This window comes from Mercenaria mercenaria, chromosome 18, assembly GCF_021730395.1.
Source record: "Mercenaria mercenaria strain notata chromosome 18, MADL_Memer_1, whole genome shotgun sequence".
NCBI classification, from domain to species: Eukaryota; Metazoa; Mollusca; class Bivalvia; order Venerida; family Veneridae; genus Mercenaria; species Mercenaria mercenaria.
The window spans coordinates 62,312,612-62,325,976 of NC_069378.1; the positions used below are offsets into that span (position 1 = coordinate 62,312,612).

A 13,365-nucleotide genomic window follows, 5' to 3' on the forward strand; every position below is an offset into this window, starting at 1 on the left:
CATATACTGAATGATTTTTATATATGGCTATGTAGTAGGGTAGAGTATAAGGGTACACTTATACTTCCTTGCTATTGAGCTAGCTTTTATAGCGAAGTGATCACAGAGTGCCCGCCATAAGTGTGAGAGGACCCAGGTTCGATTCCCGGTCAGTGCTGACATATTTTCAGTCTGTTACAGTTACTGTTTCATTCTTGCAACTCATGTAAAATTATTTTATTTTCTATAATCGTTATTCATTAAATCTGATACAATATGGTGGTTTCCTTTGTGATACTTGAAGCGCGGTCGATGCGATGTCACATGTGCACCTGTAGCTCGTATTGTATTTTACGTCATAAATAATGTAACAACGTGATTGTACAACAAAATTACAAAATATTGCATGCTCAAGTCAATAAGAACCAGTTATTTAAAAACACCAAACATTACGAAAATAGGGGTCTATTCTGTAAAATAAATGTTGACTTTTTAGACATTAAAAACAAATGATTACTTATGACGACATGTTATGCTTGCCTACTATAAGGAAACAAAAGAGTATTAAAGTAGGTATTTCCCAACCTCAGTTCTAACATTGTGTTTAAGCATGTGTCCAGCTTGGACTCAGGAATAATACACATGCATCTCGGTCGATTAGCTCAATTTTTATTTAGATACAAATTCAAACATATTACTTCAAAAATGGGAATTAATGAATATATTATGATGAGAAAAGGTATTTGTATAATGCAAAAATCTTTCAATTATATTTAATAAGGAGAGTGTTGAATTGTACTAACGAAGATAAACCATTCTAACACGATCCGATTCATTTTCCTATTAAAAAAAGAAGGCTGGAGACAGTGATTTATTAAACAACAATTCACTGTTCTGACGTCACAACTATTACGTCATAGTGTCAAGCGGCGTAACGGCGCGCTGGAAAAGAACCCGATTGAAAACGGGCAAATATTTAATGCATGCCGACAAGGTGTACTTTAAAGTCCTTGATAACGTGTTAGAATCGAAATAATATATCCCATTTAGTGATTTGCTCTTGAATAAATCACTGTTTGTCGTTCAGATGCGAAGCATTATATCACTCGGGCTACGCCCTCGTGATATAATTCCTTCGCATCTGAACTCCAAGCAGTGATTTATTCAGCGACAAATCACCGATGAGATATATTATTTCTTAAATAATCTTCAGAACCCTTGAATATTGGTAATCTACCTTCGCAGCATGTTCAGGAGAAGCCACTCGTTCCTATGTTTGATGATTACCTGATGTTTACACAATATAGTAACTACTTCTTTAACATCTGAGGGAACTTAGAAATCAGATATATAGTTTGTGATGTCCCCGTAGGGACGTTCATAAATTGCGCTCGACGCCCATATTTCAGGGCGTCGGCGCGGGGTATTGGGTATAGTTTTCAACTAGCAATAACCACGCCTCGGATATACCTCATTGGCTATGGTACCGCCACTGCGCAAAGCTAACGTGTAACGTTTTACACCAGTATATATATCGCCCGAATAATGATAAACAGATATAATTAAAAATGTTTTTTGATTTTGCACTGACTTTTCAAGTGACGAAATTCACAAGATATATATTTAGCTATATCAGTAATGTTCATTTTCCTTTGAATAAATTCCGACGTAACTGCAGTTAAACACTTCTTTGGTATAAAATTGTTTCCCTTTTATTTCGTGCATGTTGTAAATACGACGTGTACGTACAACTGACACCGATTATCGTCAATCCGACGTTATAGGCACGTTGGCAGTGATTTGCCGGATACGCCTTCGCGGTCCACTCGAATGTAGTCCGTATTAGTATACAGTGCCATTTTCCAGCCTGGTAAAGGCCACTTTCATGCCAGATGTATGTTTATTGATGTTTTATTTTAGAGAAGAATTCCTGCGAATGGCTGTAAGCTACGTTATCTGCTTTCAAGTTTGTGTTGAAGCTTTGCTAGGTAAACTGAAAGTGAATGTAGGTATTTTCTGATGTCTACCTACGTAATATCAACGTTTTCATCACGTGTCTCAGTCATGTGACCATGTTTTCATTGCGTTATGGTCGATCCCATATCTTTTTGTAACTTTTTGGACCCTGAAGAAAAGGGTAGTCTCGGCTGGAAATGCTTATACAAACATGTATGTATTGTTGTTTTTAAACAGAAAATAGGAGCGGAGGTATTTATACCTCTAATTAAGTGGCAGGGGCCAGTTACGCATTTGGCCCGAGTACGGTTTCTAAATAACATCGACAGATGTACTTTAAAGGCATTTATATTCAACTGCTTATTTATGATGTTTATGAAACTAAGGATTCCTGCTTACGAAGAATTATTGTGTAAAATAAATATATGCTTGTATCGATTTTCCTAATTCCGTGTAAACGGCTGTGTCTAAAATCTTACCTGAGGTAAGGTGTTGGCCCAGTACAATTTCTTCTTCTTTGCTGTATAGTAAAACAAGCAACTTCTGACATGGATTGTGACTTTCACAACAAAATTGCAGCATTTACAGCTCTGTATTTCTGAAGAATGACCCTGTTCCAGTCAATATAGCTTAGAAAATCACTATCATCAACGATGAACTTTTTTGCTACACATCAAAGTTTTAAGTCCAGGTTTACATTTCCAATACACATCTGTCATGTCTACCAGTCTGGAGTAGTTTTTTAATCCATCCGCACAGGAATATAGTCCTGAAAAACACAGACAAAACAACTGTTAAAGACATCAGAAATGGCACAAAATGTACACAGTGTCAGTAAATACATTTAAAATATAACATGTCAAAGTAGGGATGGCTTTATATTGGGAACTTCAAAATTTCAAAGAACTACTTCCTAGGATACAAAGACCCGGAAGTACTTCAATACCGGGGTGACACCGTAACGGAAGTCGGACGAAATAGAAACGGCCATCCGTTCATCCAGATTCAGCTCAAATTTGCGGAAAAAGTAAACGGCTATGAGACACTTTGCTTCCCACCATTATTTTCGTCTTGGCACATGCTTTAAAAATATACGTATGTTTTAGGTCAGTCATTTGTAGATAATACGGTACAGGTCGCGCAAAGTGTGCATATTGGGCCATTTCTGTCTGGAAATTAAGTGTCCTGTAACCGGCGTTTTACTCGTTTTTATTATAAAAACAAAATGATCGGCGGGCTAAAAATGTCACATGATGAAACGCTAAGTATATGCAATACATCCGCTCAACACTTCCCTGGAATTTTTCGAAATTGGATTTTTTATGATTTTGTTTCGCACTGGTATCGGCGCAGATTTGTGGAATTTTCAAATCTACTGTCCCTTGTTCCCATACGTCTAACATCTAGGCAAGCTACATAAGATGCCATTAGGTGCCGTATCTGCAGAAAACTATAGGATAATACAGATTCAAGATACTAATTATTTTCGACTGGACGTTGTGGTAAGAGTACAGGCTAACGTGATTTTCCCCAGAACTGTCCCAGACAAAATTTGCAACATTTAAAACCAATTGTTCTTTTTTAACCCGATTATAAAGTCATTTTGAACCTACCCTTTGATTATTGAAAATAATCAGTACGATGTAAAATAGTTGGAGATAAATGCTATACTAAAAGTGTGAAAATGTTATCATTTTGGTTAGTTGTCTAATGATAAAAATGCAGAAAAATACGGATGGATGATTGCAAACAAATGTTTTGATGAAACATGTTGCCTACATTTATAAGAGGTGGAGGACGAATGATTTCAGACACAATGTATTTCATTAAATCGTCACGGAGAACATATTCCCCGCCCGTGGATCGAACTCACGGCCCAGCGATCCGTAGATCTACGCTCTCTCCATTGAGCAAAGCGGGCGGGCTGATGATATTATATTATGCTAAATTATTTACATGTATATCATATAGAAAACAGGTAGAAATGTTTGAGTTGTATTTAAGAAAGAAAGGATTAAACTGTCATTTCGAAGATAAACCAAACAATCTGTTAGGCTGAACCGGAGGTTGGGAGTAAATGTGGTAAAAGACCTTTACATATTTCCTAGTAAAGGAAAACTTGTGAGAATCTTCATAAACGTGATTAATTTTGAATAATCTTCAGAGCCCTTGAATATTGTAATCTATCTTCGCAGCATGTTCAGGGGGAGCCACTCGTTCATATGTTTTATGATTACATGATGTTTACACAATATAGTAACTACTTCTTAAACATCTGAGGGTACTTAGAAATCAGATATATAGTTTGTGATGTCCCCGTAGGGACGTTCATAAATTGCGCTCGACGCCCATATTTCAGGGCGTCGGCGCGGGGTATTGGGTATAGTTTTCAACTAGCAATAACCACGCCTCGGATATACCTCATTGGCTATGGTACCGCCACTGCGCAAAGCTAACGTGTAACGTTTTACACCAGTATATATATCGCCCGAATAATGATAAACAGATATATTTAAAAATGTTTTATGATTTTGCCACGACTTTTCAAGTGACGAAATTCACAAAATATGTATTTAGCTATATCTGTAATGTTCATTTTCCTTTGAATAAATTCCGACGTAACTGTAGTTTAACACTTCTTTGGTATAAAATTATTTCCCTTTTATTTCGTGCATGTTGTAAATACGACGTGTACGTACAACTGACACCGATTATCGTCAATCCGACGTTATAGGCACGTTGGCAGTGATTTGCCGGATACGCCTCCGCGGTCCACTCGAATGTAGTCCGTATTAGTATACAGTGCCATTTTCCTGCCTGGTAAAGGCCAATTTCATGCCAGATGTATGTTTATTGGTGTTTTATTTTAGAGAAGAATTTCTGCGAATGACTGTAAGCTACGTTATCTGCTTTCAAGTTTGTGTTGAAGCTTTGCTAGGTAAACTGAAAGTGAAAGTAGGTATTTCCTGATGTCTACCTACGTAATATCAACGTTTTCATCACGTACATGTCTCAGTCATGTGACCATGTTTTCATTGCGTTATGGTCGATCCCATATCTTTTTGTAACTTTTTGGACCCTGAAGAAAAGGGTAGTCCCGGCTGGAAATGCTTATACAAACATGTATGTATTGTTGTTTTTAAACAGAAAATAGGAGCGGAGGTATTTAGTACCTCTAATTAAGTGGCAGGGGCCAGTTACGCATTTGGCCCGAGTACGGTTTCTAAATAACATCGACAGATGTACTTTAAAGGCATTTATATTCAATTGCTTATTTATGATGTTTATGAAACTAAGGATTCCTGCTTATGAGGAATTATTGTGTAAAATAAATACATGCTTGTATCGATTTTCCTAGTTCCGTGTAAACGGCTGTGTCTTAAATCTTATCTACGGTAACGGAAGTCGGACGAAATAGAAACGGCCATTCATTCATCCAGATTCAGCTCAAATTTGCGGAAAAAGTAAACGGCTATGAGACACTTTGCTTCCCACCATTATTTTCGTCTGGGCACATGCTTTAAAAATATACGTATGTTTTAGGTCAGTCATTTGCAGATAATACGGTACAGGTCGCGCAAAGTGTGCATATTGGGCCATTTCTGTCTGAAAATTAAGTGTCCTGTAACCGGCGTTTTACTCGTTTTTATTATAAAAACAAAATGATCGGCGGGCTAAAAATATCACATGATGAAACGCTAAGTATATGCAATATATCCGCTCAACACTTCCCTGGAACTTTTTCGAAATTGGATTTTTATGAATTTATTTTTCAGCGCAGATTTGTGGAATTTTCAAATTTATTGTCCCTTGTTCCCATACGTCTAACATCTAGGCAAGCTACATAAGATGCCATTAGGTGCCGTACCTACAGAAAACTATAGGATAATACAGATTAAAGATACTAATTATTTTCGACTGGACGTTGTGGTAAGAGTACAGGCTAACGTGATTTTCCCCGAACTGTCCCAGACAAAATTTGCAACACTTAAAACTAATTGTTTTAAAACCGATTTTAAAGTCATTTTGAACCTACCCTTTGATTATTCGGAAAATAATCAGTACGATGTAAAATAGTTGGAGATAAATGTTATACTAAAAGTGTGAAAATTTTATCATTTTGGTTAGTTGTCTAATAATAAAAATGCAGAAAAATACGGATGGATGATTCCAAACAAATGTTTTGATGAAACATGTTGCCTACATTGATCAGAGGTGGAGGGCGAATGATTTCAGACACAATGTGTTTCATCAAAACGTCACGGAGAACATATTCCCCGCCCGTGGATCGAACTCACGGCCTAGCGATCCGTAGATCTACGCTGTCCCCATTGAGCTAAGCAGGCGGGCTGATGATATTATGACATCATAAATTCTTTATATCATCTAGATCAAAAGGATATAAAATTACCAAGACAACACATTCTTTACTAGTTTCGACCTTTATTTCTCACTTACCGGACAGAAAAATCTCTATTTTTAGAAATGCTGTAAAATCTTATCTCACATGGGTTATCCCACACTCCTGTGACGGACTACTTCATGCACTGAATATACATATATTATTTATGTAAAATATTAAAAATCAGGTACCTTTATCTTTTCTCTCCGTTCCTTTTAGTGTATTTCTCGATTTAAAATTCATTACTTTATGACAAGAACGTACCGTTACACTACAAACGATACAACTAAAGCGGAACTTTGTTATTGTTCGTCACTGAAATGTCACGACGTCACTTCTGCTTACGGACGTCAATTTCCCGCGTTTTAAATAATTTCATATTTTCATGCTTGTTTTTATTGTTTCTGTTGTGGTAAGTGAGAAATAGAATCCATCATTGGTGTTCGGTGAAGATCGGAGATCCCAACCCTCGGGCGCACCGCTCAAGTCTTAAACTCGGCATAGCTAAGACTTGAGCGGTGCGCCCTCGGGTTGGGATTTTCTGATCTTAACCGAAGACCAATGACAGATTCTCTATGACTTCGTCAGAAATAACAACGTACAATACAAACGACGTCACGTCCGTTTGGACGTGAACGTCAACGTGACAAAAAGCGCAAATATAGAATATATTAGTATTAATGTACATATAGATACGGATCATAATGATACGGCGGGTATTTATCGAAAACATATTTCTTGAATATGAAGCAGAGAAAAAATAAAACCCAACATATCTACATGACAAATTTTGAAGTATATATACATGTGAAGAATAAGCGAGAATTAACAATAGATCTAGTCTACTTATAATTATATAAATTGTAAAATAACATTAATTTAAAAGCTAATCATACATATATAATTACAGAAACAATAAAAAAAAATAAAAACTTAAAAGAAGATACGATTTTAAGACAAAATGCAGTCAAACGGTGGAAAAGGGGACCGTGAAGCAGTAATAAGGGGAGGTAATAAAACGGCAATAAAATATCAAAATGCTGGAAAATAGAGCAGATATATTCTTAACTTTTACAAAAATTATTAATATTATTTTAAAGTTAGAACATCTGTTAAAAATAACACTATACAGTGATAATATTTAAGCTGTATGGATATTATGAAAGTGTTAGTATATAAAACCCCATTACATGTTTATCGGTAACTGTATTCACACAGTAAGCAATGGATGGATCCGCGCTGTCAATCAAACTAATGATATTGACCAATAAGATAATGCACTTCCCTTGTTGCTAACCAGCCATTGCTTCCCACAAGCTTTCACTTAGAAACTGTTACTGACTTATTCTTTTAAGTTTGATACATCTTTATTTCGAAGGAAGTGGCGTTGAGGTGTGCATTAGGAACATGTAATGCCGACGAGCGGTACCCGGAAAGGCTAGATGGGGGGAGATTTATTTTTTTCCGTAAACCAAAGGCCGATTTAGAAAAATGTAAGCGTTGAACGTTAAGGTAGTTCTGCACATTTGGATCGAAAAGTTTTCTACAATGTAGAATTTGATTAAACTCCGATTTTTTAAAACTTCAGAATATACCTAGGAAATTCAGCAAAGAAAAAGGATAGGGTCGTGTGCTTGATTTTTTGCTAGACTGATTTGAAAAATGTGGACATCACGCAATTTTTCATAATGGGAGTTTATGGGAAAATCATAACTTTCATAATATTTTTGCGCATAGAATTTTTTCTATAATGTAGATTTTGATGAAACTTCTCACAGTTGTAAATAAACATATGTACTAAAATGTGGTGAAATAAAATGTGTAGGTCCGTGTGCTTATTTTTGAGATATTTGACCATGATTACAGTGAACCGAATGTTTCACGCTAATTTTGAGACATTATTTTGAATTATTTAACATGTCATATGTTTTAATATCATATTTTCACTTTAGAAATATAGTAACAGTGCCATTTTAATAAGTTTACTCACAGGTTGTCATTAATTAATAAAATGATTTTCATTTCCGTACGCCGAATCCACGCTTTATTCTACGTTTTCCGGATAAATGACGTTACGCCATCACTTCCGGTTTATCAAACGTGCAGAACTACCTTAAACGGATCAATAAGCAATCTGATCAAATGTAATTCTAATAAACTTTATATTGAAACTGCCGTGTGCGACACTAATGTGCATGGTATAATATGATAGCATACGTAACTCGTCATGAATCGTCTCTCTCTCTCTCTCTCTCTTTACTCATTCGTCTGTGATCGGAATTTTAATATGAATTTACTCACTTTATTTCAATTTAGGCTGATCGCAGAATTTTTCAGTTCAAGTCATTAAATATATAAGTCATAAATGTATATCTTATTTTATATAACAGTAACAGTTAACCTTCTTCAGCAATATATTCTCGCAATTGAATGTATGATCTATATTTCCGCATTTGAATGTATGTTAACTGTACTACATAAAAATGTTGAATTAAGCGACAAATCTTACACTGACAGAAAAATATTAAACATAGAGCGCACATTGAACGAGTCATAAATAAAGTCAAAACATACACATGTAAATTAATTTTACATAGAATACCAAAATCATTATTCAAACATATACATAAGATCTGGACAGTGCACGGCACATTAACTTTATTTCAAGGACAAAACGTAAGCTTTTATTAATCAGACATTAAATCAGGAGCATAAAGATAAATATTCGGGAGTGAATTTTAATGCATTCTCATTATTTATTATGTTATGTTATGCCTTTCATATTTGTAGACAGTAAGTATAACAGTATTCCCTGTTACGACACCATTCTGTTTTATTTAACGAAGTCTGACAATTGATAAGTTTAAATTGATTTTCCTTTTAAATGTAATTTGAAAAAATGAATATACACACATGTCGGTGCGGTTTAGAATGTCGCTGGTTTTTTGTTTTGTTTGATATGTTTATTTTACTTTACGGCTATCGTAAACTGTTTATAACTACCATTAATACTATGTTACATGGAGACAGATGATAAGCTGTAATGCTTAAATCTAAATAAATTATCTGTTCTGTTCTGTTCTGTACAATAAATGCAAATGGGTTTATTTTATCTGTTTGTTTTCTCTTTTCATTTTTTTTTGTTTGTTTTGCTTACAGCATGAAGACATATTTAATTTTATGAACTGTCAAGTAAACAGATAACAGGTTTTAGTTTCCTTGTTTCCGCCGGTCTAACAATAACATGGTTAATAGGTTTCGGCAAGACCTTTGTCCCTTTTGATTTGTGCCATTGCTGTGATAGACTTGTTTAACTTCGCTGGTCTGGATATTGTTTATTATAATTTAATTGTGGAGGAGATTTAATCAGCCCTATGATATGTGAGCAATGTCCGACCGCACTGAAAATAAAATTAATATGACTACCAAATGTTCAAATTTTGTTAGTTTTCGCGCAAAAATTAGTTCTGAAATATACACCAAGCATGGATATATTTTTATTTTTAAGACAACTGCGTGGTATTTTACAAATGTATATAATAATGTAATAGAAATAATTAACTTAATTGATATCACAGCGGTGATCGACAATTCCACAATCAGTTACAACAGCAGCCCGGTCGCAAAACATACTTGTAAAATAAGAACAGTAGAGTAATTACGCAACGTTAATATTTAAAGCTATTGAACCAATTAATAGATTTCTTTATCTGTTGAAAATGTTATCTTGATGTAAGAAATCACTTACACCATATGTGACTGCACATGGTGTTTGATATTTTTATCATATAAGCCTAGCGTGGAAATACAGTCTCTATACGGCAGAAGTGGACGTTTCATTTTGGTGTTTATTCCAGTTGGGTGCACGGTATTTAACCGTAATAATCTCTCTGCTCCTGAGCTCTCGCCGCGTGCACGTCGCGGAGCAGGCATGCGGCTCTACCGGAAGTGATCATAAATATATTGAGGACAGCCGGTAGAGTCACAACTAAGGGCGTGGGCTGTGGCCCTAAGAAGGATCGTTTACCACCTCAGCTTTGTATTGTCACCTTCCACGCTGAACGCTGAGATAGGTACGCCGCAAGGACTACGAGGGACAGCATGACAAGAAGCCCGCTGACGCTCTATGATGGACAGTGAAGGCGCGAATATTCTCGCTCATATGGGACTCCCGGCAGCGAGTATAAATAAAACTATAACAACAACGTAATAATCTATCCATATCATTATCAACAATGTCAATTGGTAAAAAACTGAAGTCATCTAAATTGTGATCAGTACTGTTGAAATGTTTAGCCACACTACTAGTATATGCAGGATCGCTGAAATTGTTAATGTCAAATTTATGACTGTTCATACGTTTAGAACCCTGTTGTCGTGTTATATCATCTAGAAAACACGTAGAAATGTTTCAGTTGTATTTTAAAAGAAAGAAAGGATTGAACTGTAATTTCAAAGATAAACCAAACAATCTGTCAGGCTGAACCCAAGGTTGGGAATGGATGTGGTGAAAGACCTATAGATATTTGCTAGTAAAGGAAAACTTGTGAGAATCTTCATAAATGTGATTAATTTTAAATAATCTTCAGAACCCTTATTCTAACGTGTAACGTTTTACGTCAGCTGATATATCGCCCGAACAATGACTAAAAAGACATATTGAAAAATGTTTTTTGATTTTGCCAAGACTTTTAAAGTTGCGCACCATAGAAAGATTAACAGATCTATATGTATGAATGAAGACGCAGATGAGGATTAGAATCGACGCTTCATAAAACGTCCTATTATTTTTATTTTTATCTTGCACAGCAAACAGTACAATTCAATTTTCTTATAGGTATTTTTTTTTTCAAACTGATAAGAGTGTGGTTAAAATAATACTGTATCAAACAAACGTCCGTCCGATTTTGAACGTGTTCGCACGGTATTTATTCAGATTTGCGGGTGCGTTTCCATGGCACACTAATTACGTCACTTAATGGCGACCAAAAATGCGGAAGTGGCGGTAAAACTTAAATTACAAAGCCGCACACAGGTTATCATCGATAAAACAAAATGCTTATACCAAAAACGAGAATTTCCAATTATATAATTTAGTAAGTTATGACGCGTATGGTTTATATCTATATATCGTTACTCTCAAAAGTTTCATTTTCCTGTTTCTCGTTTTTTGCCTGCAAGTTGTCAAATATCCTGTTTTCTCATATTCTCGGGGGCCTAAGGGGAAAATTCACTTGTCTTTCAGATGGAGTCATAAATGTTACTGAAATTATCCCATTTAATTATTTTGTTACTGTATTTGATACCACCCTCAGGCCCGTGTCCAGGATTTTTTTGCTGGGGGGGCCCAACCTGGGAGGGGTGACCCCTCCCGATGTCGATTTTTTTTTTAAAAGATGCATTTTCCTGCTACCTGAAACACCTTTAAGAATGCATGAATGTATTATATAATTAAGGAAAAGTCTATTTTTTAATCATTTCATCAAGCCTTTTCAATGTATGTATGATTGTACAGTCACAGTGTATGGACTTCATTTTTCTATATGATACTCAGGTCTCAGTGTATTGGCTTTGATATCTACCAATCCAATGTATAACCAGCTACCAGGTCCCTCACCCGCAGAAATGGACCAAGAGTTTCTCGTATTCCCGTGGATTTAGATTTGACTTTTCTTCACAAATAAGTTGTTGAATTTAAAACATTAAAATTACCATTGTATTATAAAAAGATATATTCTGTAGTAAATACATCAAGAAATATTACAATTACGCATAATCAATAATTTATGGCAAATTTGCTAACACCACCAGAAAAAAATAAGGATTTTTTTTAAAAATTGAGTAAAATGCTGATAGTTTCGTCAATATGCATTCAAATCACTTGAAATTTTCAGTGTGTCAGTTTTGTACCATTCCTGGAAAATAAGCACTTGCAGCTGTTTCTAGTTCCTATTATTTTATGCATGTTGTGGGAAACCATATGACAGTTAAAAAAAAAAAAGCCCGCCCGCTTAGCTCAGTAGGTAAGAGTGTTGGTCTACGGACTGGTGGGTCGCGAGTTCGATCCTCGGGCGGGGCGTATGTTCTCCGTGACTATTTGATAAACGACATTGTGTCTGAAATCATTAGTCCTCCACCTCTGATAATTCATGTGGGGAAGTTGGCAGTTACTTGCGGAGAACAGGTTTGTACTGGTACAGAATCCAGGAACACTGGTTAGGTTAACTGCCCGCCGTTACATGGCTGAAATACTGTTGGAAAAACGGCGTTAAACCCGAAACAAACAAACAAACAAAGACAGTTAAAAAGGAATAAAAAAAATTATAGTATTAATCACATTTAAATAGAAATACGCACATCAGAAAAAATTGGCACAATTAATTTCTTTATCTAAAATCACTGGCGTAGTATATTATATATATTTACCTTCTGATAGGAAAAAGTAACCACTTGTTGTAAAAAGTTTTTGTTTGCAAACACAATCAATATCTGTTCCTAATTTTAAATAGAAGTTTTCAAAAAAAAAACCCTTAGATTTTGAGAGCTAGTAAAAATGATCGCAATGAGAAAGCATCTGGCTGTTTCAGGAGGTGATGGTCATCATGCAAAAGCCTTGATTCTTCATTGACAATGTTACAATCCTTAGAATATTTCTTCATGGGGATTTCTTTTTAGTTTATATGTTGATGTATCAAAGCATTCAGGGGGTGATGGTCATCATGCGAAAGCCAGGATTGTTCATTGACAATGTTACAATCCTTAGAATTTTTCTTCATGTAGATTTCTTTTAGTATAAATGTTGATGTATCAAAATATAGGAAAACCTTTTTTGGAACTAAAATCTATTACTGAGAAGCACTAAAATACCAGTTAAGGGACTTGGAATAATGAGAAAAGAACTTTAAAAAGTGATTGTTTTTCAAACTGAGATATTCATATATATGTATATAAATTAGTTCTTTTGTTAAATTACAGGTATTTTCTTCAGTCAGAATGACCCAGCTGAGCAAGATAGGTAAAGATAAGTT

At 35.3% G+C, this 13,365-nt stretch overlaps 1 protein-coding gene and 2 non-coding genes across 13 annotated transcripts in view; 1 reads left to right on the forward strand and 2 right to left on the reverse strand.

The window, feature by feature from the left end:
- Positions 1-1,342: 1,342 nt before the first annotated feature.
- On the reverse strand, positions 1,343-1,483 carry LOC123539536 (U4 spliceosomal RNA). The gene has a single exon (XR_006684004.2). It is a non-coding gene; the product is annotated as a U4 spliceosomal RNA (small nuclear RNA).
- Positions 1,484-4,248: 2,765 nt separating this feature from the next.
- Positions 4,249-4,389, reverse strand: LOC123539532 (U4 spliceosomal RNA). The gene has a single exon (XR_006684001.1). It is a non-coding gene; the product is annotated as a U4 spliceosomal RNA (small nuclear RNA).
- A 6,909-nt stretch (positions 4,390-11,298) lies between these two features.
- Positions 11,299-13,365, forward strand: part of LOC123538280 (uncharacterized) — a 196,310-nt gene continuing 194,243 nt past the window's right edge. For all 11 annotated transcript variants that reach the window (XM_053530386.1, XM_053530383.1, XM_053530378.1 and 8 more), the window contains exons 1-2: positions 11,299-11,433; positions 13,313-13,352. In XM_053530386.1, coding sequence (XP_053386361.1) covers positions 13,331-13,352 — 22 coding nt within the window. In that variant the 5' untranslated portion in view covers positions 11,299-11,433; positions 13,313-13,330. The remainder of the gene's footprint in view (positions 11,434-13,312; positions 13,353-13,365) is intronic.